We start from the raw sequence: 25055 nt of genomic DNA on the forward strand, positions 1-25055 counted from the left end.
TGGCTTTCCTCTTGACTGGTTTATGAGAGTTTTTCCAGTGCAGGCTACCACCACCACGACTGGACTCAGAACTCCCCAACTGGACTTTTAATTGGAGTATTTATTTTACTTTTCATATAATTACTGATGTCTTTATGTTTAAACCTACAGATTTACACTTTGTTTTTTATTTACCCTGTCCTGCATTCTTTTAGATTGAATTTTGTTTGTAATGCTGTGTTTCTCCCTGTTGTTATCTTGGTAATTATACATTCTTTTTTTATTCTTTAAGTATTTACTCTAGAAATTACCTTATGCATCCTCGACTTATTTGAGTCTAATATAAATTACTTTTACCACATTCCAACAATGCAAGGTTCTCAAATCTAATTTCTCTGCTTCCTGCCTTTTATGCTCTTACAGTATATTTTAATTCGAGCTCTCACAGGACATTCATTATTGTTACACAGTGAACATTCCTGTTGATTTCCTCCATATGTTTACTCTCCCCAGTGCTTTACATTCCTGCCTGCATTTCTCACCTTCCATCTGGGATAATTTACTTGGTTCTGAAGAACACCATTTTGTATTTCCTTTAGTATATGCTTCTGGTGCAGGGTTGTCTATCTGAAAATGTCTTAATTTTATCTCTTTATTATTGAGCTTTTATTTACATGCAATAACACGTGCGGCTCTGAGAATGTTTACCTTGTGCTTGTTTAAGGGCCATCAAGACCCAGAACACCTCCATTACCTCTGAGAGCTGCGTCCCTCGTGCACCCACCCGCCTCAGTGGCCTAACCAACATTCTGACTTCTGTCACCAGAGAGGACATGTGTGTGTTGAAACTTCATTTACATGAGTCATGTATGCTGCCTTCCTTTGCTCAAAACAGTTACTGAGATTTATCCATGTTTTTGCATTTATCAGTAGTTTGTTCCTTCTTATTGTTGACTAGCTTTCTGTTGTGAGAATATGCCACAATTTATTTCTCCAGTGTCCTATTGATGGACATTTAAATGGAGTCCAGTTGTGAGCTCTTATGAATAAAGATGCTCTGCATATTCATATACAGTTCTTTTTGTGGACATATACATGTGTTACTCTTTGAGTATATATATACCTGAGGGTAGAATTTCTGGTTAATAGGCATATTTGTTACCTAACTTTGTGTAACAGATTACCCTTAGATTTAGCAGCGTAAAAACACAATGAACATGTATTATCTCTCACAGTTTTTAGGCATCAGGAATTCAGGAGCAGCTTAGTGAGGTGATTCTGGCTCTTGCCATAGAGACCTCTCCACAGGACTCCTTGAGTGTCCTCACAGCATGAGAGCCATCCTCTTCAGAATGAGGAGTCCATAAGAGCCCAAGATAGAAGCCACTGTGTCTTTATGACCTCACCGTCATTTCCATAGTGTCCTCTTGGTTACGCAGATCTACCCTGTTCACTGTGGGAGTGGACTGCCCAAGGACATCAGTGCCAGGAGAGGACCCTTGGGGCCGTCTTGGATGCTGGCTACCACGAGAGGTTTAAAAACATGTTGAGGGGCGCCTGGGTGGCTCAGTCGGTTAAGCATCTGCCTTCGGCTTGGGTCATGATCCAGGAGTCCTGGGATTGAGCCCTGCATCGGGCTCCCTGCTCAGCAAGGAGTCTGCTTCTCCCTCTCCCTCTGCTCCTCCCCCAGCTCATGCTCTCTGTCTCTCACATTCACTCACTCTCTCTCCCTCAAATAAATAAAATCTTTTTGAAAACTATAAATAAATAAATAAAAGCGTGTTTAACTATTAGAGAAACCATTGTCTTCCTAAGCGGTCGCACCTACTCCTCCCTCCCCACCAGCAGTAGGAGAGGTCCAAGTGCTGCACATCCTCACCAATGGTTGTTTTTAATTCTAGCAGATCATAGTCCTGTGTGAGGTTTGTTTTCACTGAATATAGAATTCTTGGTTTTCAGTTACTATCTTTCAGACCTTTGAAACTATGCACCCATGTTCTTAGAGCCCCTCTGCTTTCATTGACTGGTCAGTCTTGTTCCTCTCTTGATGCGAATGTGTCATTTTCCTCCTCTGAGCACCTTCAAAGTTTCCTTTCGTCTTTGGGTTTCAGCAGTCTTACTTTGATGTTCCAGGTGAGGTTTTCATTGTATTTATCCTGCTTGGGTTCATAGTATTTCTGGAACCTGTGGTTTGATGTCTTTCAAGTTGGAAAATTCTCCACCATTATCTCTTCAATATTGCTTTTGTTCCATTTTCCCCTGGCGCTCCCAGGCTGCTGTGACTGCAGTGCAGAAGGTTTTCATTTCTGTGTCTCTCCTACTCCTCTGTATTTCCCATCATTTTTTTTCTCATGCTTCAGTATAGGTATTTTTCCTAGCCCCTCATCCAGTTCATTAATCACTTTCCTCATCTAATTCTAATCTGATTTTAAACCTACTTAAAGAACCATTAAGTTCTTGATTTCTGTTGTTATTTTCCCAAAGGTCTACTGTAGCCATTAAGTTTTTAGTTTCCTTTTCTCTGCTGAAATTGTTAGTCTGTGTTTTGGTTTTGCTTTTAATTTAATTTATTTATTTTAAGTCATCTCTGTACCCAACATGGGGCTCAAACGCATGACCCCGAGATCAAGAGTCACATGGTCTACCCACTGAGCCGGCCAGGCGCCCCTGGGTTTTTGTTTTCTTAAATGTATTAGGCATAGTTATTTTCGAGTCCCTTTTGTTTTCCCCTCCCAACCCCCAAGTTCATTTTTAATGACAAAAACATAGTGGAAAGTGGATGATTATTGGAGTTAGTTAATGGATTCTACTTTTGTGAGTGAAAATTTTCATAACAAAAGTTAAAGAAGTCTGATAACCAGTCCATCCTCCAGGTGACCTGTTTCTCTTCATTGTCTTTTGTCTTGATTGCTGATCACAGTGACTTATCCACTTGTATGCATAGCAATTTTTTAAAGATTTTTATTTATTTATTCATGAGAGACAGAAAGAGAGGGAGGGAGAGGGAGAAGCAGGCTCCCCACAGAGCAGGGAGCCCGACGCGGAGCTCGATCCCAGGACCCCAGGATCATGACCCGAGCCAAAGGCAGATGCTTAACTGACTGAGCCACCCAGGTGCCCCTGCATGGCGTTTTTTAAATTGCATTCCAGCTATTGTTTAATTAAAGTTTTATGAATAATTTGAGGCTCTAGATCAGGGTCAGCAAACTTAGGACCCAGGAGCCCAATCCTGTTCCTTGACATACTGTTTCCGGCTGCTTCCATGCTACAGCAGCAAAAGTGACAAGAGACTATGGCATGCAGAACTGACAATATCTGCTGTGTTCCCCTTTTACAGAAAGAGTTCACCAGTTCCTGCTCTGCAGGTTTTCCTCCAGACACCCGAATCCAGTCCTCACTACCACTCTGATTCCTGATCACTCACAGGACAAACCCAAATGGTCGTTTTTAGTTTTGGTCTGCATCCATGCCAGCAGTCCGTTCTACGGCCTTCTGCGGTCTTCACCCCAAGCCTGGGGCTCGGGGCCTGGGTGATGGCTTACGCTCTCACAGCCTCTGCACTTGTCCGTTGTCTTCTCTTTTCATGCACAATTCCAGCTGCCTGAGCATGCTTACTGCTGAGTATACCTGCTGATTTCTGGCCCATCTCATAAGATGTCAGTCACATTGTTTTCTCCTTATGGAAGCTCTCTCTGAACCACATGACTTTGTCCTCTGTTTTGCCAGCTTGCCACCTGGAACAGTGTGCTCTGTCCTCCATCCTGCCTGATTTGACAGGTGTTTGCCTGGGCCTTGCCCTAGCCTGAGTCCTTTACGGCTTTGTTTCTCAGGCCTCGCATGGATTGGCCCTCTGGGTGTGTTTTTGAAGGGATGACAGGAAAGATGTCTTACTCCACTCATCCAAGGGTGTTTCCTCCTCGCTCTAGAGTTCATCGATTCCTATTTGTGGTGGAACCTGGCTCTCTGAATTGAGCCCTTCTTTCCCTCTCTATCCAAAGTCTTGATCTACTCTAGTTCCTTCCATTGATCCTAGACACATGACTTCCAACTGAATAGCATTCTGACATTGGATCTGTGTTCATTTGTTAGCCTTTTAGGAAACGGTACCTGTTATCTTCCCTTTACTGTCCATCCCATCAGACCTCAAATCCCGGAGGCATCTTTGAATCCTCCCTCATCTTTATACTTCACTTTTAATCCATATGCAAGTCTTGTTTGTTCCTGTTGTTAAAACCAGCTCACACCCCTCACTACTCTCCAAATAGTCTTATTTTGAGAATATCAATTGGATCATGTTATTTTTCTTTAAAAATCTTTAATGACTTCCTGTTGCCCTGAGAATAATAACCAGAAACTTCACTGTCATTTTTATCACTTTTTCCTCTCTTACTACACTGTAGCCACGGCCCTTTCCAAACACCTGTTCTCTCCTACCTCAGGGCCTTTGCACTTCCTGTTTCCTCTTTTTGAAATGTTTTCTTCTTTCCCAGTATTCACATGGTCAGATCTTCTCACTTTATCTGAGAGGTTTTTCCTACCACCCTATCTCAAATTACCACTTCCATCACTATCAGCTCTCAGTGGTTTGATGTCTCTACAGTAAGTATTAAAATCTATAATCATGTGTCTGTTTACCTATTTATTGTCTGTTCCCACCACTGTCCTATAAGTTCTATGAGAGGAGAAACCTCATCTGAAAGTATCACCAAGTGATATCTATCTCCCGTGCCCAGCCCATAGTACTCGCTCAATAAAAAGTTATTCTTTAATTACAAGATTGTTGTAATTGTGCATACTCAGTGTCTCTGTTTACCCATCCTGCATGCACTTTGGATCCTCTTATTAGCTTCTGCCCCATCATTCCACTGAAACCACTATTGCAGAGTTTAACATCAACTTGTGTATAGCCAGTATAATCCACAAGTTGCTTTTTACTGTATTTGTTCTCTCTAAAAGTATCTGGCATTATCTTGATACCCTCTTTTGCTGCAAAGCCTCTGGTTACCTGGGATACAGTTCTGATTCTTCTTCTTCCCACCTCTTGGGGCAGTCCTTCTTGTTGTTTCTCGGCCTCAGTGTCCACCCCTAAAATGTTGAAGCAGTGAGGATTTCTTCCACAGCCCCATGTCTTCCTGCGTGATTTCATTCATACGCACAGCCCTGAGGGCCACCTCTCTCCAGTGACTCCAGATGACTCCTGTGTCACTGCAGAGACACCTGGAACTCCAAGCGTCTGCCACTGAACTCCTCTTTCCACCCTCTCAGCCCCAAAGACCTCATCCGACTTTGTCAATAAGTCCACCACTGGGTGTGAATTGGTACAACCACTGTGACATGTAAGTAGTAATGATAATCCTGTTTATACGTTACAGACATTAAACATAGTAACTCAGCCCTTAAACAGCCCTGTGTGCTTTTCGATTCAGTTATAAAGAGGCACAAGAGTCTCATCCCAAAAACCAAAACAAGCCAGATAAGATTTTAAAAGCCCATTAGAGAGGTGCCTGGCTGGCTCAGTTGGAAGAGCATGTGACTCTCAATCTTGGGGTCGTCAGTTCAGGCCCCACATTGGGTGTAGAGATTATTTAAATAAATTTAAAAACTAAAAAAAGTAATAATAAATAAAAGCCCATTAGGTATCTGAGCTCACAGAGAAACCGATGTGAACTAAACTTGAGAAGGTGACAAACCACTCCTAAGAGGGAAGCGATCCGTGGTGGCTCTTGATCCCGACAGAAACAGAGACAGGGACAGTCTGCCGTAGGTGGGAGCACTTGAGCTGTCAGCTGTGGAGACTTGAGGCGGGGCAGGCAAGCTCAGAGAAACGTCTCCAGGGGGTCTCTGCCTTCGCTGGACACAGGGCGACAGTAGCCAAGGGACAGGGACCCAGGTGGGGAACTAGAAAGCCAAGAGAATTCCTCAAAATCTTGATCGGTTTATTGATCTTTGCTATGTCCAGTCTGAGCTCCTCTCCTAAAATTTGCATATAAAGTCAGGTCAGTAGAAAGTATCCAAACTGAAATACGAAGAGGAGTTAACAGCAACGAGAAGAATTTGAAATCTGTAGATCACTGTCAGACAGTCTCACCACGAACTGTTCTTACTCATCGCACCTCTTCTGCAAACTGTGCGTTTTATTTCCACACCAACAACCAATTCTCCAACTCTCCAGACAGCTCCTGGTCATTCTCCACTTCAGGTCCCTCCCGACAGGAGTTCCCTGGAGTTACGTCCACTTCCCCGGGCTGAAGGGCTCCCTCCCACAGGACTGCTGGCACTTCAGGTGCCGGGTGCAAGTATGGGGTACCTGCACTCAGCTCTAACATGGCCATAAAATTGAGAGTTCCCACAACTGCCCCCCACCTTCAGGTTGAATAATTCATTAGAACAGCTCCTGGAATGCAGGAACACACTTTACTTACATGTATTACTTTATTACCAAGGACACAAATGAACAGCCAGATGAAGAGGTACATAGAGCTGGAAGGGCCTCAAGCGCAAGAGCTTCTTGTCCCATGGAGTTGGGATATGCCACCAACCCAGCGGCTCTTCAAACCCCATGGTTAAGGGATTTTTATGGAGGTCTGATTACTAGGTGTGAAGGATCAAATTCCTAGCCGTTGGTGATTAGCTCCATCTCCAGCCCGTCACCACTCCCTGTGCTCAGCAGGATAGGGCTGAAAGTTCCAACCCTCTAATCAATATTTAGTCTTTCTAGCAACCAGCACCTCCCTCCCCAGTCCTGGGGCTGCCTGGGAGCCCACCAGGAGTCACCTCATTAGAACAAAAGACATTCCTATCACTCCGGAAATTCCAAGAGATTTAGGATATCTGTGTGAGAACCTGGCGACAAAGACCAAATATATATTTCTTATACCACATTGGCATATACCTAGCTGGCATCCCAGAAAGAAAAAGAATGCAACAAAAGAAATAATTCAAAAGATAAAGAGCAATAACTTTCCAGAATTGATGAGTGATCAATCTATAAATCCAAAAATATCTCTAAACTCTAGCCAGGACAAATATAAAACAAAACATAGCCCAGATAGGCGATAGTCAAACTGCTCAAAACCAAAAAGCAGATCTTAAAAGTAATTGGGGGGGGTGGTATTAAAAAACACATAATATGTAGGAGAACAGTGATAAGAATTATCACTGACTTCTCAGCAGAAACACTGGTGGCCAGAAGACAGTGATATAGCATCCTCAGTTTAGGGGTTCTGAGGGGGGCCTGCCAAGCAAATATTCTGTATCCAGCAAAAATTTTCTTCAATAGGGACGCTTGGTTGGCTCAGTTGGTTAAGCGTCTGCCTTCAGCTCAGGTCATGATCCCAAAAAATAAAGGTGAAATAAAGATATTCTCAGACAAAAGCTGAGAGAATCTGCCAGACTGATATCATAAGAAATGCTAAAAGAAATCCTAAAAAGACTACTGGCTTTTAAAATAAAAATAACAAATATTGTGTTTATAGCAAATGAAGAAGTTAAACATAAGGCAACAAGAGTACAATGGGTGGGAGGGGGATACATAGAGTTAGACTGTCCTACAATCACGAGTTATTCATGAAATAGCATGTGGAAATAGACCAAAAGTTATAGATTCATATTATAATCTCTAGAGAAGCCATTAATAAATGGTCACACAAAAAGAGGTACAGCTAAAAATTCAATACAAGAGAAAAAATAAAATAAAAGGAAAAAAAGTAATTTATCCAAAAGAAGGCAGGAAAGGAGGAACAGGGAAACGCCAAAATGGGAAATGTGACACCAGCCATGTAAATGATGACATCAAGTGTCAGTTTTCTTATTTCTAGCATTTACGTGTTTTACAGACTCCATAGAGCGTAGTACATTTCTACATATGCTCTCATGCTTGTATGACCTGTGACAGTTTTACAGTTTTTACCATCTTGGTGCCTTTTTCTCCTTTTTGTATTGGCTAGACCTTCCAGTGTGACATTGAATAGTAGTGGTAAGAGTGGACATCCAGGCCTCATCCTTAAAGCATGGCTATAATTCAAGAGTAACAAAATGTTGGTGGGGGATGTGGCACAACTGGAATTTGATGCATTTCTGATGGGAATATAAATGGTATGGCTGCTTTAAAGAGCTGTTCTCTGTTTTAAATAAATTAAACATGCATCTGCCCTGGGACTCAGGAATTGCCCTCTTAGGTATTTACCCAAGAAAAATTAAAATACATCCTTACAGAAAGACTCCTGCGATATGCCTTATTCATAATAACCAAAACTGGAAACAACCCTCAACATGAGAATGGGCAGAGTAAAATAGTCCTACAATGGAATACCATACAGCAATAAAGAAGAATTAGCCACCAAATAATATAGATTAATTTCAGAAGCATTGTTAAATGAAAGAAACTAGACACAATGGAGGATATGAAGTCCAAGGACAATCCAAACTAATCTGTGAAGTAGAAGTCACAAATGGTTTGCCTGGGATGGGTACAGAGTGAAGTAGAAATGGGCATGAGGGAACTTTCTGGGGTTATGGAAGCATTCTATATCTGGTTTGGGACCATGGTTCAACAGTTACAAGAGATTATGAAATGTCAAAACTCATTGAACTGAAAATCTGTACTCTGCATTTTGTACGATAATTATACTTCAATAAAATATGTTAATTTTTAAAATATTTTTAAAGCCCTGTGTTATAGGTACTGAAGTTATTCCCAGTTTCCAAATGAGAGAACTGAGGCAGAGCGAGATCTGCTGACTTGCCCAGTGATTCGCAGTTCGTTGCAAAAGCAGGGTGGTCTGGGTGGTCTGGCTGAACAGTCCGCATTCTTGCTCCCTGTGCTCATCCCACACCCTGGCCCAGCAGTTCATTCCCTGTCGTGGACTTTATTCTTCAGATAAGCTCATATAAGTTCCAAACCCCAAGGTTAATAATTGTACAAGGCTAATCACTGCAGCACTGCTGGTGAGTAGGGGTCTGGCTATATTATTTATAGTGCAGTCACTCAGTATAATATGCTAAAGGGAAAGAGTCAGCTTGAGAAAACTTTATATATTTCTGTTGGATGATCTCCTAGGTATAGGGTAGAGTGAAACGAGTCAGAGATACTCCGTGTCTGCCACGATCTGTGTCAAAAATAAATGAAGGGGCGGGGGTCACTGTATATACCGACGCTTGTGTAAACCTAGAGCATTTCTGGAAGGAGACCTGAGGAGCTCGTGAGGTTAGTTTCCAGGGAGAGGAATTGGAGATCTGGGCGGAAGGGACATTCCAGCGGGCACCTGTTCTGTACATCTTGGGTAATGAAGCATAGGAGTCTATAGTTCCTATTCAAAAAATGAATGAGTACAGTTCCAATTTGGAAATGACTGAAATAGCTCATCGCACACATAGTGGCCTGAGCTGACGGAAGCCGGCCTCAGACTCCTCCTGCTGTCCCTCTCTCTCAAGTCAGTCAAAACCCTGTGGCTTTTGTGTGTCAGCCTCAGAGTTGAGCCTACCGTATCTCTCTCCGGAATCATTTCCCCTCCTTATTTGCTTCCCTTCCTTGTTTGCCTTGTCTGCCCATTTCCCTCCATCTGTCCATGCTCTCACTCCTTGGTGTTTCCTGGGGTTTGCCTGCATAGCCACACCCACTTCCACTCTGCAAGATCCTTAAGAACAGAGAGCTGTCTTATTCCTCCGTGGCTTATTAAGGCCCTGGCATCTGACAGAGGCACCCCAAAGGTCTGCTGCCTGCTTCCAGAATTCACCTCTAACACCATCTGATAACACCATCCCTTCCCCTTCAGTAGCTCCCCTTGACTTTTGCTGCCTTTCCCAAAACACCATCTGTGAGTGACTTGAGATGGTGCACAGATGAACGTTTTAAATTTATATCAAGTGTTTTATTGTCTGTTAGGCAAAATAAAACTAGTCCATGAAATCTGTGGGTTTTTAATTTTACCGATCTTATTGCTTAGACAGGGCTAAGTTAAGAAATAGGAGAGCGAGGGGCGCCTGGGTGCCTCAGTCGTTAAGCGTCTGCCTTCAGCTCAGGTCATGATCCCAGGGTTCCACATTGGGCTCCCTGCTCAGCGGGAAGCCTGCTGCTCCCTCTCCCACTCCCCCTGCTTGTGTTCCCTCTCTCGCTGTCTCTCTCTCTGTTGAAAAATAAAATCTTAAAAAAAAAAAAAAATAGGAGAGCGGTTTTTTTACAGTATTCAGTAGTAAGTAAGACAGATGGGACACAGGGCAGAAATGGTGATGGTGGTGGAGCCCTGGCCTTGGGGGAGCCGCTAACTTATAGGAAACGGGACCTCGCACAGAGTAGATGCTCATCCGTGTTAAGAGTGCAGTGGCCTGGGGCGCCTGGGTGGCTCAGTTGGTTAAGCGACTGCCTTCGGCTCAGGTCATGATCCCGGAGTCCTGGGATCAAGTCCCACATCAGGCTCCCGGCTCAGGAGGGAGCCTTCTTCTCCCTCTGACCCTCTCCCCTCTCATGCTGTTTCTCTCTCTTTCTCTCTCTCTCAAATAAATCAATAAAATCTTTAAAAAAAAAAAAAAAAAAAGAGTGCAGTGGCCTGCTGACCTTCACCAGCTGCCTGTCCCCACCCTGCCCAGAGCTTTCTCTGTGGTTACTGAACTGCACTCACCACCCCACCCTGCCCACTCTAACCATGTAGAGCCACTGGGATTCTCCTTGTACATTCACAATTTTGTGCTTTTGTTCCTGCTATTTATCTTTATAGACTGCGACCCCCCTCCTCCCTTGGGTCCTATCCCTATCAGCCGGGCAAACTCCCTCCTTAACTTCTGGGTTTCTTCTCTGAAGTCTTCCCCAGTGTATTAGTTTCTCGTTGCTGTTCTAACAAGTTACAGCAAACTTAGTGGCTTACAAGAACCCAGGTTTATCATTTTATCATTCTGGAAGTCAGAAGTCTGAAGTCCAATTTGATGGCTTAAAGTCGAGATGTTGGCAGAACTGCTTCCTTCCAGAGCCTCTGAGGGGAGAATCTGTTTCTAGTGGCTGCCTTGGCTTGTGGTCCTTTCATCTGTCTTCAGGACACGTTGTTCTGGTCTTCACTGCCCTCTTCATATCACTTTCTTCCCTGGCTCCCAACTCCTCCATCTCTTATAAGGACCCTCGTGATTTCACTGGGCCCATCTGGATCATCCAGGATCTTCACCTCATCACAAGATTCTGAACCTAATCACATCTGCAAAGTCCCTTTTGCCCTAGAAGGTAACATAATCGCAGGTTCTAGGATTGGGGTGTGGACATTCTGTTGGGGCAGGAGCATGATTCAGACTCCCACACCTGGCATCACCACTCTCCTAGGTACTTAGACTTGGCTTTCCCTCGGTGCTCCCACAACTCTTTCCGTCCTTCAGGAGCTCCCTGAATATCTGCCTTTTAATTGTCTGTTCGCCCCGACCAGTCCTCCCACTGTGAGCCACCCGGGGGCACAGACGGAGTTAGACTCCTGTTGCTTGTGACCCTGTTCCTGCCCTGCAGTCGAAGGCCACGTGGTCGAGGGAGTAGACCGCCCAGTGCAAGGCGGCCCTGCAGAGTTGTGGCTCGAAGGACGGTCTGGGACCTGGCCAAGGATCCTAGCTGCAACACTCACTTGCCCCCCCCCCCATGTCTTGTCTGCAGAATGGCAGTGAAGAGTCAAACCCGACCCAGAGACTCACAGCAAGGACTAAACTGATCATAAAGTATGAGAATAGCTGACAATAATGAACACTTTGTCAGGGCGGCTAGCTAGCTTCATCATTGTTGTTGATTTTATTGTTTATGGTGTGAAAGGTTTTATATTACTAGAAGTTATTCTTGACAAACTTAGGAAAAGGGGAGCTAAACTGTTACTAAGTTTAGTTATCTTTTTAAAGTAATGTTTTCCTTGATTTTAAATATTTTTTCAAAAGTTGTTAAAATGACAAAAGCGTCAAAAGTCCTAAAAGATTTGCTTAGGGTGACCATGAACCTGTCGAGCAATCCATCTGTTGTGCAGGGACTGCCAAGAAGGAAGCGCTATGCAGCATCATCATTAACCCTTAGACCTGGTTAACCTAAGAGATGCTCATGTTTGAAGGGAGGGATAAAGATAGGCCTGACTGCGGAGCCCACAGAAGCAGCTGAATTTATGGAGACTCAAAGCCTTCTGGCTCCTTAAAGCTACTCTAACAGAAGCCACACGTGCCCTTATATCCAGTTAATTCTCCCTGAGCATCTCAGTTCCTGGCACTATCCTAAACTCTTCTGAAGACCCCGGGGTCTGTCCTCTGGAGGAATGACTAGATCTCATGTACTTGTGGTCTTATGTCTCACTGTTGGCGCATCCAATGGCATTTCTGTCCCTATATATCACCTAGACATGCAAGCATTGTTTGCGTGAGATTTAGAGTTGGCTAGAAGTTATGGCCCTTCGTTAATTTTAAAATACGTTGAGCTGGGGCGCCTGGGTGGCTCAGTTGGTTAAGCGACTGCCTTCGGCTCAGGTCATGATCCTGGAGTCCCGGGATCGAGTCCCGCATTGGGCTCCCTGCTCTGCAGGGAGTCTGCTTCTCCCTCTGACCCTCCTCCCTCTCATGCTGTCTCTCATTCTCTCTCTCGGAAATAAATAAAATCTTAAAAAAAAAAAAAAAATATGTTGAGTTGTTTGTTCATCGTTAAAAGGCACCACACAGCATCGTAGGGATGACAGTATCCCCTATGCCATTCCAAGAAAAGGGCTTGCAGTCAAGTGAGATGCTGGAATGTGGTGGCAGGGCACACTCGTGTTCAGAGAGAGCTAACCAAGTCTACTGCAGTTAAAAGACACTTTTAAAACACGTTGTGGCAAGTATTTTCATTGGGAACACGTATTCTGACCAAGGATCATGACTACTTGGTGTGCATGGAAGTCATATTGTTAGAATGTCGTGAAAAATGGAGAAGTATATGAAAGGCATTCTAGCTTTAGGAAATAATGCTAGTGGGGATTTTAGATTAAAGAGGTAATAAGATCTGCCGAGCAGAGTGAAGAGAGATGGTTTAGTAGTGAAAAATAAGGTTATCAGACAAGTAAATGGCAGGCTGGAAAATAAAAATGTATCATTTGGATGGCAGGAAGCCATTGCCTGTTTTTCAAAAAGCAAGATATTGAAGTTATCATACCCTCCGCATCATTTAACTTGAACGCTAAAGGAGCGATTCTGGAGCTCGAGTGACGATGGGAGGGACAAATTGTAGTAGTCCAGCTCAAAGATTAGGGTCCAATTTATGAATTTATTTCAGGGGTTGAGGTTCAAGTGTAGATCAAATATAAAATGAAGAACCAGACAGTTCTACAAAACTGGATGCAAGTAACAAAGGACAAAGAATAGTTGCAGACCAGCCTCTGTTCTGTGGAAGGCAGGCATAATGTTCTGATTGAGAATGTGGAGTTTGGGACTATTGTTGGGGGATGTGGAAAAGCCCTGTCTTCACCACAGTAAGTGTGAGATGGTGACGAAGTATCCGGATTGTATGTATAGTTCAGGTAAAGTCTGTCAGATTTACAAAAGTGCTGTCCTCAACAGATACGAATGTGAATCTTGGTTAAGGGATTCATCCAGGTGAGTATGCAAGAGACCTTCTGACCCAGGGCCCCGTAGGGGTCACCTGGGCAACACCCCTCCTATGTCTGGCCCTAAGTCCAGGTGTTACCACTATGTAGACTAACCAAAGAAAACACTGAAAAGGAGGATTTAGTTCTTACAGGTGTAATAGGCCAAGATTTCAGGCTCTCAAAAATCAACAGAGATGTTCGTTGCAATAAAGAGGCATTTGTGGGGCTCAGGGGAAGCGAGGCGAGGGAGGTGCAGTCATCTCCCCATAGCCACTTGAGCTGGGGCCTCGGGTGGGGAGGAGCTCCTGACTCAATACATGAGCCAGCAGCCATGAGAGCCCATAAAGGGCCACAGCTTCTTCCTGAACAGAATTCCAGAGGTCTGAGTGATGGAGGGACATGGTGATTGTTCGATGCAGCTGCCCAGTATTGCCTCTTGCCCTTTGGCTAGCAGAGAGCTAAGAGCTGGTGGCTGGGCAGGAGTGGGCAGGAAGGACTTCCCATGCTTGTTGAACCACATCCCTCACATCCAAGAGGCCACTCACCTGGCTGCAGTTGAAGAGCCAGGGTCACCTGTAATTTCAACTCTACCTGCCCTTCAGAAGCACTTCTCACTTTATGCTTCGGGAAGTGCTTGGGCAAGATGCCCTGGCACTGTTAAAGTAATGGAAAGCAGAGTAGTCGATGGGAACGTGGGAAAATGTTTTGTCAGAAATCTAAGGTAGCTTGGAGAAGGTAGATGGAGATACCTCAGTTACAGAGGAAGAAGGACAACAAGGTCACTGCCTTCATGGAGCTTACATTTTCCCTGGTTAGACAGGTAAATTAAAAGACACACACACACAAATAAGCCAATCAGACATTGTACCGATATGGTAGTAGGCGTCCTGAAGCCAAAACAGGACGGTGTGCAATTTGCAGAATGGAGTTGGAGTGGGAAGCCGCCTGGTTTGGGTGCACTGCGCAGGTTTCTGTGATCACTGGCAGTTGAACTAGGACCAAAAGAATGAGGAGCATCTAGCCGTGTGTGAGCCAGGGGAAGAGCATTCAAGGACAAGGGACAGTCGGCGTAAAGGCAGAAGGAGGAACAGTTGGGAGGATTTGAGACTGGGAGCGGAAGACCATGGATGACCGTGGTGGCCCAGACAGGACGTGCTGGGTCACGGTCGGGCAGCACGATGGAAAAGACCTCTCCGACTCTGCTGATGTCAGGAGAGTGGAGACCACAGCCAGTGTGAATGGTAGTGTGTTGGGAGGGCTGTGACTGGAGAACACGTTGGGTCTCTGTTGTCTCTGAGAAGGCGGAACCAAGCTGCTGTCCTGCAAAGGAGGGTAGGAGGAAGCGGAGGGGGGCTGGCAAGAAGTCATAGGAAGAATTACTAGTAATTAGGAGTATTGCTGTGTGGAACAAGAGGCCTAAGAGGTGACCCAGCTTAAAAAGGACAGTCTTCCCACTGGTCCACAGCTTTATGGCTTTCCTTCAGCAAGGCGACCATCCCACTTGCTAGAGGAGAGGCAGGTACAGAGGCGCGTGGGGGCTTTCTGGGTGGTCAAGACGGAAGGACAGACAAGATTCTTCAGGAACTGGCAGTATGGGCGAGTGACGCCGGGATAAAGGACAAGAAGCCCGCAGCTGTGGACCCAAGAAGACCCAAGTAGAGAGCTTTGGGCTCACCAGATATCAGTGTAGACAAGAAGGAGGTGTGCTGAGAGTGACGATGGCAGGGGAGCTGGAAGGATGGTCTTGGGTCAGACAGGAGGTTGGCTTTAATCTTTAAGATACTAACATTGCATTACGGCTGCCATTTTGTGTGTCTTTCGCCTGTCTGAGTAATGAATCTGTGTGTTCATTAAAGGAGAAATGGTTGGCAGGTAGCTTGAACTTCAGTGAATTCTGATCCTGAAATGAAACATTTCCTTTTAATTGTTGCATATACCTTTCTCAGCTTTTTGTCTACTTGAAGCATATTTCTTCTCCTGCTCTTTGAGCAGCCAAAGTGGGTGTGTTGGATGCATTGGCTCTGTTAATAGGCCTCTATTGGATGCCTGTTGTCATTCTTAAATGTAACACCACAGCCATAATTGATGGAGAGTTGAGTTGTAAGCTTTTAGGACTAATTGCAAAGTCTAAACTAAAACATTTCCTGGAGCTGCCTTTAAATACTAATAATAATACCTTGTATAGGTTTAGTGCTTTACAATTTACAAAGCACTTCTGCATACATCATCATTTAATCCTTACAATAAACAAGGCTTTTTGAATGCTTACATCTTTCCTAAGTGAGAAATCATGTTGCACATCCTGATTTAATCCTGGTGAGTCGCCAGAAGTTCTTGATACAATAACCATTTATCGAGCACCTTCTATGCATAAAGCACTTTACTAAGGATAAGGATACCAAGGGGTAAATTTCTAGTAAATAAATATCCAGTAAATGGTACCTATCCAATAAATGTGATCATGCTTCCCAGCCCATTTTCCTTTCCTTATCACAGTCACTATTTCAGAGGCTGCTTGCTAAACCATAAATTGATATAAATATTGCTGGGAATTCATTGTATCAGAGTTAAAGTTTTTACAACTAAGGATTCTGATACATATCTAAGCTCAGTGATTCTTCAGAAGGTCGTTCTATGGATTTCAGCTTGCACTTTCTTGAAGAACTTGCACAATTAGTTGAATCTCAAAAAATACTTCAGACATCCAGCATATTTGAAAATGCCTAGCCAATTGCGTTCATGTCCTGATTAAGATGATTAGGGTATGATTCCAAGAGTAGAACTCGGCCCTCGGGCCCCAGAAGGCTTGTTACCAAGTACAAAAGAAGGCATAATCCTCTCCGGATTCTGTGAGCATCCTGGGATGCGTGGAGGAGCCTGGAGGAGCCTGGAGGACAGAGGACTTCCCAGGAGGGAGCTCTGTGCGTGAGGTGGGGGTGGAAGATGACACTGGAGCCGAGCCCAGCCCCAGGACTTTGAACCTGTGTCCAGGAGCCCCTTCGTTCCAGGCACATGCTCTGGGCCCCGGTGGCTCCTCACACATTGTCCAAAAAGTAGAAGACCCCCAAATGATAGGAACCTTAAAAGCCCCTGGGCAGAGCAGTCCCTCACAGTAAGCGAGGTGACCTGCACACCATCATTCCTTCCCCCGTCGAGGGCACAATCAGGCCCAAAGGGCTGATGTAGCCTGTCAGGTCAGCCAAGAGGCTGTTCTGGTCTCGAGACTCAGAAGTGGTCACTGGGGGCATCACCGCTCCGGCCACCTTCCTGCTCCTGGATTGGTGTCTTAATTTTATCTATGGTCGTTTGGTTTGGGAATGGGGGAGGACAAACCCCACTGGCCCAGTATGTTTTCCTAATGCACTCATTGCCCGGACACACAGGTTTTTTCATAAGTCGTAAGTTTTTCCATGATACCATCTTTTTAAATAACCGCTTTGGTGTACAAGGAGGCTGATGTCTGGGTTGCCAAACTATCTCTTGGTTCTTTTGATATGGAGTTTAGGCGATCACAAACCAAAGACCTCTTCTGGGCAGATGTGCCTCATGCTTTCTTTTGACTCAGAATATGCAGCCAGCATCTGGGCATCCCATAACTACTCCAGAGAGGACCACAGTTAGGGTGGAGTGGGAGTTTGAGCATTAAGTCTAAGTGATGTTTCCAACTGGGGTTGGCATCGTGCTTTCAATACCTGTGTTCTGATCATTTAGGTCTCTCTTTATAGGGCATCTTTTATGACCAAGACTGTCCAGTACCAAAATGAGCTACATAAATTCCTAATCTGGGATACAGCTGGACAAGAACGAGTAAGTCGCCCTTTAATTTACTATGTGTTTTTCTGAGGCCCACATTAAAGCCCAACCCCACTGTCAATGTCCCTGTCATCTCAACGTTACTCACTTCTCTTCCATGCACCCGAGACGCACTTATTTCCATTTGCGTAGGCCAGCCTTTTTCTTTTCAATTAGAGCCACAAAGTCCACTGATGGAGAAAGTGTTAATGAGCACTGAGGGCATTTTTATACTTTTTAGTGTCTTAAAGTAAATGCTGACTAACAGGCCTGATAAAATCCCACTCAGAGCATTGTGTGTAATTTGGGGCTTCATCCTCTAGCAAAGATATAAAAGAATTAGTGGTAGAAAGGGGGAGTTAAGCACATCTCATTTATAGCTGCCTTTTAAAAGCTCTTAAAGAGGGAACTTTACAGCATATAAAGTTTGAGATTTAAGTGAAATGGATGAGCTAACACAGAGCCAAGCAATAGGTACTTAATAAATGCCTGATGATAAAATTGTCCAAGATGATTATCTGCTTAAGGAGGAGCCCGAACCAGAGGTGGGGCCTGGGCCGTGGCCTCCCAGTGCAGAGTGGGATTTGGTGAGGCCCACCCGCATCAGACAAGGGGTGGGGAGGCAGGGTAGGGAACAGACACTTCCTACTGCCTCATTTTCCCTCAGGGCCCGACGTCTGATTTCCCTGTCGAGGTGTACCTGGCAGCCACCCCATTATTCAACTGCTGTTTAATTTTGTTTTCAAACAGTACTATCAAAACAGAACATCTGATGGATGCACAGTGCTATCGTAAGCTCTTAAAAGTATACCAGAAGTAATCAGGAGAAATAGTCTGTCATCACGGTCTTATCTAAGACAGCTTAGATACTGTGCATGGTATAAAACCTGACAAGAATCATCACAGACAAATGGGGGAAGACAAAACAAGCCATTACTGTTGTCCTAGACGTAGACACCATACATTTGTACAGATTTAACATCTTAAGTTTGCTCTGTTTGGTTTCTTCTGTTTGTTTTTTTTTTTAACACCGGATATCATGCTCTGCGCCCAATTATTCATCTGAGATACATCTGCTTAATCTCCCATCCCGCACTCCTACTTTGTTTGTGCATCTAGAATGGAGTATTTAGGACAGCTAGACCTTTGCTAACCATCACTCTTCCATCCTTCACAAGTGTTGCTTCCCGTAGTCTCCGTGAATATATCTATAGACCCAGCCCTCGTGTCTGTCCTATTAGCCAAGAATGCCTGCAGCTCTTCATACTAGTAATATATGTACCTTTCACTGAATCCCAAGTTTCAATTACCCCCTCCCATATATTTGATGATACAGCAAAACCCTCATCATAAAGAATCATGCTATAATATAGACTCCATTATACTTTGAATCAGAGCCTGTCCTAGTATACACAGTGATGTAGAGCGTCTTTTTTCTCTAGAACATAAAAAAAGAATAACACAAGGCTTTACACCTCTCCCTTACTGCTACCATAATAGCAGGATTCTTTTAAGTTTTGTCATTAGCTGGTTTGCCTGCCTCTTGTTTCCCCATTTCTAATTGATTCTGCACCAGGGGTAGTTGCTCTGAGATGCAAATCGGCCTCATCCCTACCTGAAGCATGTCACTTAGCCAGGGGCTGGCATGGGGAATGGCAGGCAGGCAGGGGTCAGGAGGACTGCCCGGTGGAACCCCGTGCTGTGGAGGCTGTCAGGAGAGGAGCACCAGCTGCTGAGCACCCACTTCAGCTGGATGTTGCAGGGCAGGAATTCGCGTCCAAGCTGACCAGGTCACAGGGTTTAAGAAAAGCAAAACATCTGACAGCTAACCACACATGGTTTGAAATGCTGTGAGCCTCATACCAGACACATCTGGGAACTTGTTCTGACTGCCAGTTTTTCCTGGGCAAGGCCTTTAAGACCTGACTCGGCTAGACTCCATTTTCACTTACCACCAGCTAATGTTTTTGGACCAAACTGCTTATAGTTCTCCAGCATGCCATACTGTCTCACCCTCCTAGCCATGCACTGTTCCCTCTGCTCGGAATACCTCCCCCCCCCCCCCCCCAACTTCAGCCGAGAAAACTCATATACAGCCCTCAAAACTCGCCTCTGATGTCACCTCAAGGGGGCCTTTCCTAACCATCCCTGTTGTGTTCAGACAAGTCACGGCTTTGCCATATGCCCACGTTGCTCAAATCCAAGTCTGGAGGTCACCCTTGATTCCTCCCTCCTCATCTGCCCCTCACATTTGTTCTATCAGCGTGCCGCCCAGCTGTGTCTTCTAAATGTACATCATCACGTTCACTTCCGTCCACCTCCACTGCCAGCCCTCTGCGCTCGGCCACCTGTGACTCACCAGAGGGTCCCTGTAGCCTTTTAACTGGTCCCCAACTTCCCTCTTCCCAGCCCGCCACCCTGCATCACTTCTCCTCACAGGACCCGCAGGGATCTTCTGAAAACAGAAATCAGATGCTGTTGTCTTCCTGCCTAATACCCTTCAATGACTTCCCACTGCTCTCATCATAGCCAAGGTCTGAACTGCGGCCTGCAAAGCCCTGCACGGCCTGCTCTGCCTTCTCGGCTCGCTTTGCCCTCCTGGCTCCTCCCTCGCCCACTGAGTTCCGGCCCACCGGCCTCCATTCAGTTCCTCCAATGTCCCAAGGTCCTTGCCTCTCGAGCGTTCACGTACATTGTTTCTTCTACTGGAACTCTCTTTTCCCTCTGTTCAGAGCATGGCCAGCTGGCTCCTTCCCAACCTTTTAGTCTCAGGTTCAGTGACACACCCTCAGAGTTTTCCCTGACCCCCCTGCCTTAAGCAGGGCCCCAGTGCGTTCTTCATCACTGCCTCCCATTCATTTCCCTCAAGACCCTCATCACAAGTTGTAATTAGATGATCTGTCTACTGAACTTGATTGACAAGAGCCAGAACCGGTGTCTTGTTCACTGTCATATTCCCACTGCCTGACAAAGCACTGATGCTCAGAGACTGGTCTAACCAGTCAGCGAATGAACTCTTCAGAGTATTTCCTTGTATCCTCCACAGTCTTTGATTGCCCCCATCCATAGGATTGTCTCCTGTTTCCTTCCTTGTCTGTCTTCTGTTAGACTGTGAGCTCCTTGTGGGCAGGGACTGTATTCATGTCTGTGCTCTCAGCCCCTGGCACACAGTACTGACGTCAGTGGATATCTGTCAATTGCTTGCCAGCCCTACTTTTGCACAGATAAGGAAGGACAGATCCTCTACCATTACCGTGTGAGTATTGCATGCCTCAAATTATAAATTTCTGGTATTTGCATATGTATTGTCCCCTACATTAGTAAGTTCCCTACAATAGTAAGACTCATCGTGGAACCAAAAGGCATTATAAAATGAGAATTCTTTCTGATAAACTGACCCTTCAAACCGCCTCCCCGTTTGACTCTCGCATCCCTTGCTGTCTATGGATTTGGCAGGTGGATTGTCTTTCTGATGGTCCAGTTGCAATTGATTTGCAAATTGATTTCATTAAGTCAATGAAAGTGATTTTGGAGAACTTCACAAATGTCATGCAAAGCCTGCTGATGGTAGGGATCTTGTTGAATGAAGGGGAAAATAGTGATCAGGATGATGATATAAGTATTTCAAAAGATAATGATTTGTGGACCAAAGAGTCCTAGGAAAAACTGGTGGAGTCCTCAGATATTTTTGTAAAAATTCCCTTTTTGTGACTGGATAGGAGAGTCAAGCATGAAATGAAAGATAGACATCGTATTGTGCTAGCATATCGTTTCATCAGAAGAATCACAGTCAGGTCCTCAATCAACTTCGATTCAGTGTTCATTCAGGACACTGCAATAATAAACCTAATTTTTTTCCTAACGTCAGATGAAATGCAACTTGTTCTCCTAATTTCAATTTATTTTTTCAAGAGAGTACCTTTGTCAGATCTTTTTGTCCCTGTTTGCTATCCTAAACGAATTCCTTCATTCCCCAATCATCTTTACTAACAAGGACTCCCGCAGTAGTGTGGAGACAGACCCAGCACCGTGCACAAATGAGCACCACAGATACCATAGATACACCATAAGTGGAGCAAGAACATTTCAAATACTTGCCAAGAAAGCTTCTTAACTAAAATCTAATAGATACTGCATCCAGTCCTTAGAGGTAGATACATGAATCTTCACGTGGTTTCTCCTGATGACCGTTTACAGAGGCCAGAGCTCCAGGATGGCACAAACTGTTATTGTCATGTGAACAAGGAATCATTCTCATGTTTAAAATCAGGAAAATGGGGAGTCTGGGTGGCTCAGTCAGTTAGGCGTCTGCCTTCGGCTCAGGTCATGATCCCTGGGTCCTGGGATTGAGTCCCAAATCAGGATCCCCGCTCAGTGGGGAGCCTGCTTCTCCCTCTCCCTGCCACTCATGCTTGGATGCTCTCACACACACAAAAGTAAATAAATAAAATCTTTTTTTAAAAATGTTTTTAAATAAAATCAGGAAAACATGTGGTAGCTGAGTATCCTCTAGAGCTGGGGTTGACACTCTGGCTTGTTGGCCAAATGCAGCCTGCTGCCTGTTTTCATAAAGTTTTATTGGAACACAGCCATGCTTGTTTGTTTACACATTGTCTGGAGCAACTTTCACTCTTCAGTAGTAGAGTTGAGTAGTTGCGATAGAAATCACATGACCCACAAAGCCTAAAATATTTACTACGTGGCCCTTCCCAGAAAAGGTTTTGCTGACCTTGATCTCTTGGAACAGAGATGTGCTGACATCCTTTGAGTCTCTTTTTTAAGCTGCCACTTTCTTTCTTTATGCCAAAAGGTCATGGAAAGAGTTTCAGTGTTAGTAATGGCAGGGTGGCTTGGAAGGGACCTCCCAGAAATAACAATTATACACGAACTCTGGACAAAACATTTAAAAACAATTCTCCGAAGGCACTGCCAGATGTCATCAGAGACTGCAAAGGGAATTAGAGTGGGTGAGGCTCATGGTCTTACAGCTTTTCCCCGGGGGGGTGCGCTCGTCCGTGCCACACAGCATAGCTGGGACTCAGGCAGAAAGCCCCAGTGTTTAGCTGATGGTATTGAAGGGCAGAGTTTGATGCTGCTAGAGCAGCTGGGGGGAAGGGGGACAAATCCCAGAAAAGATGGATCCAACAAGAAAGGGAGCTCCAAGATCTGCTTATAAATTCCCTTCGGGCCTTCACTTGACTCCCCACTGCAGGTGCACAGGGGAGACAGCAAGGAACCTAACAGAACAGCAGCTAGGGTGTCAGTGACACTGAGCAGAGAGACAGCTGGGGCTTCCCCTGCAACTTCAGAAGGGCCAGGCCTTATGGGGAGAGACCATGGCCCAGAACGACAAGCAGGCCCACCCTCACCATGTGTAAAACCAATCTCAGGGTGATTGTCCAGGTTTTAACACTTCAGAGAAGATCATAGAGGCTGGACAGTTTACATACACTCGCAGACTTCAAGGAAAAGTAGTCTTACCAACTTAAGTACAGGTGGGGACCCTCACACAGAATGGAAACTGATCAAACAAATGGAAATGCTAAAGCTGAAGACCCTGATACCTACGATGGAAAGTCCCCTAGATGACTGGCAAAACAAATTAGCCAATCAGAAGAACAGAGAGTGGGAAATGTGAACAGTCTCAGCACCATGGGGACGGATCCCAGCACCCTGAGGTGTGTAACTAGAGACCCAGAAGTTGTGAAGAAAGAGGGGAAACAATAAAAAGATACTTTGAGGGGCACCTGGGTGGCTCAGTCGTTAAATGTCTGCCTTTGGCTCAGGTCATGATCCCAGGGTCCAGGGATCAAGCCCTGCATCGGGCTCCCTGCTCCGCAGGAAGCCTGCTTCTCCCTCTCCCGCTCCCCCTGCTTGTGTTCCCTCTCTCGTGTCTCTCTCTGTCAAATAAATAAAATCTTTAAAATAAATAAATAAATAAGATACTTCAAGAAAATTTCCTAAATGTGGTAAAACATATCAATTCACAAATCCAAGAAGTTCTAACAAACCTGTAAGTACAAAGGAAACCACACAGACCGCTGAAAACCGGAGCGGAAGAAGAAAACCGTGACAGCAGCAGAGATAACGGGCCCATGCTGTGCAGGGGACAGCAATGCACGCAGTCCCCAGGCCCAAAGATAGTGGGACACAAGCCTCTTGAAAGTGCTTCAAAGCAGAAAGATGTCAATCTGCCAAAATTGGCTTTCAGACATGAAGTCCAAGGAATGACCTTTTCAGAACAAAAGGTGAGAGGATTCGGCAGCGGCCCCAGAAGGTTTTTCAGGCTGAAGGGAACCGGGTGGTCACTCATATCCGTAGGAAGAATAAGAACTGCCAGAAGTGGTAAATAGGAAAATCTGTCTTTTTTTCTTCTTATTTAGTGGCTGTTAATGTAAGAATTACCACACTGGCTTTCATGCTTACAGTGTATGTAGACTTTAAACATTTGACAGCACAGAGGACAGTGGGGGCAGAATTAGGCTCTTGCAACATTGTGATATTTTATTTGAGGCGGTACATTTTAAATTCTAAGTAGACTGTGAGAAAAAACATGTGGTAGTTGTAAGAGCAACCACTTAAAAAACAAGAAGATATAGCTAAAAAGCTAGTGAGCAAATTAATATATTAAAATTGAATACTAAAAAATAGTTGATGCAAAAGAGGGGAGGAAAGGAAAAACAGATTTTTTTTTTTAATGGAGCAAATATAAAACAAACAGCAAAATATTTGACCTTATAACCAGCACATAGTTGAGCCTGGTTTTTGATCCAGTCTAACAACCTCTGCCTTTTAAGTGGAATGTTCAATTCCTTTATATTTAATTACTTCCTCATATAAGAGGATTACCTCCACTATTAAAACATAGCTTGAAAATAAGGGAATGGATGGGGCGCCTGGGTGGCTCAGTTGGTTAGGCGGCTGCCTTCAGCTCAGGTCATGATCCTGGGGTCCTGGGATCGAGCCCTGCATCAGGCTCCCTGCTCGGCCAGAGGCCTGCTTCTCCCTCTCCCACTTCCCCCTCACGCTGTCTCTCTCTCTCTCTGTCAATTAAATAAATAAATAAAATATTTAAAAAAAAAAGAAGAAAATAAGGGAATGAAAAAGGATATCCTATGCAAATCATAAGCAAATGGAAATTATTCCAGTTACATCATTATCAACAAATATCAGTAAGGTAAGGTAGACTTGAAGACGAGTGATTATGAGGAGTAAAGAAGGGGCATGATAAGACGGGCCTTAAGGAACTTTCTGTACTGATAGAAATATTTTACATATTGGTAGGATGTTTACATGGATGTTCATACACATTAGTCATTTTATCAAAACTTAATTAACCAACTGAGCCACCCAGGTGCTGCAAGATCTTTTATCGAACTTAAGATCTTTGCATTTCTCTACATGAATTTTACCTTACAAATTTAAATGCTAAAGAATAACAGAAACCCAACAACCCTGTAAAGGATGTTGCCAGTATAATACATCAAAATGAAAGCTGAAAATTATATATCTGATAAGGGGTTAATACCCAAAATAAATAAAGAACTTATACAACTCAGTACCCAAAAAGCAACAACAACAAATAATCTGATTTTTAAATGGGCAGAGGAACTGAATAGACATTTTTCCAAAGAAGACATACAGATGGTTAACACACACATGGAAAGATCCTCAACATCACCAATCACTAGGAAAACACAAATCAAAACCACAAAGATATATCACTTC

At 44.4% G+C, this 25055-nt stretch overlaps 1 protein-coding gene across 6 annotated transcripts in view; it reads left to right on the plus strand.

The window, feature by feature from the left end:
- Positions 1 to 25055, plus strand: part of RAB22A (RAB22A, member RAS oncogene family) — a 61672-nt gene that overhangs the window by 15526 nt on the left and 21091 nt on the right. For all 6 annotated transcript variants that reach the window (XR_010405938.1, XR_010405939.1, XM_054510165.2 and 3 more), the window contains exon 3: positions 17261 to 17342. Coding sequence is in view for 4 of the 6 variants with exons in the window: in XM_054510165.2 (XP_054366140.1) it covers positions 17261 to 17342 (82 nt within the window). In the remaining 2 variants the exon portion in view is untranslated. The remainder of the gene's footprint in view (positions 1 to 17260; positions 17343 to 25055) is intronic.

Source organism: Mirounga angustirostris, unplaced genomic scaffold, assembly GCF_029215605.1.
Source record: "Mirounga angustirostris isolate CCGP_5_RB_7025 unplaced genomic scaffold, mMirAng1.0.hap1 SCAF_10, whole genome shotgun sequence".
Taxonomy (NCBI): domain Eukaryota; kingdom Metazoa; phylum Chordata; class Mammalia; order Carnivora; family Phocidae; genus Mirounga; species Mirounga angustirostris.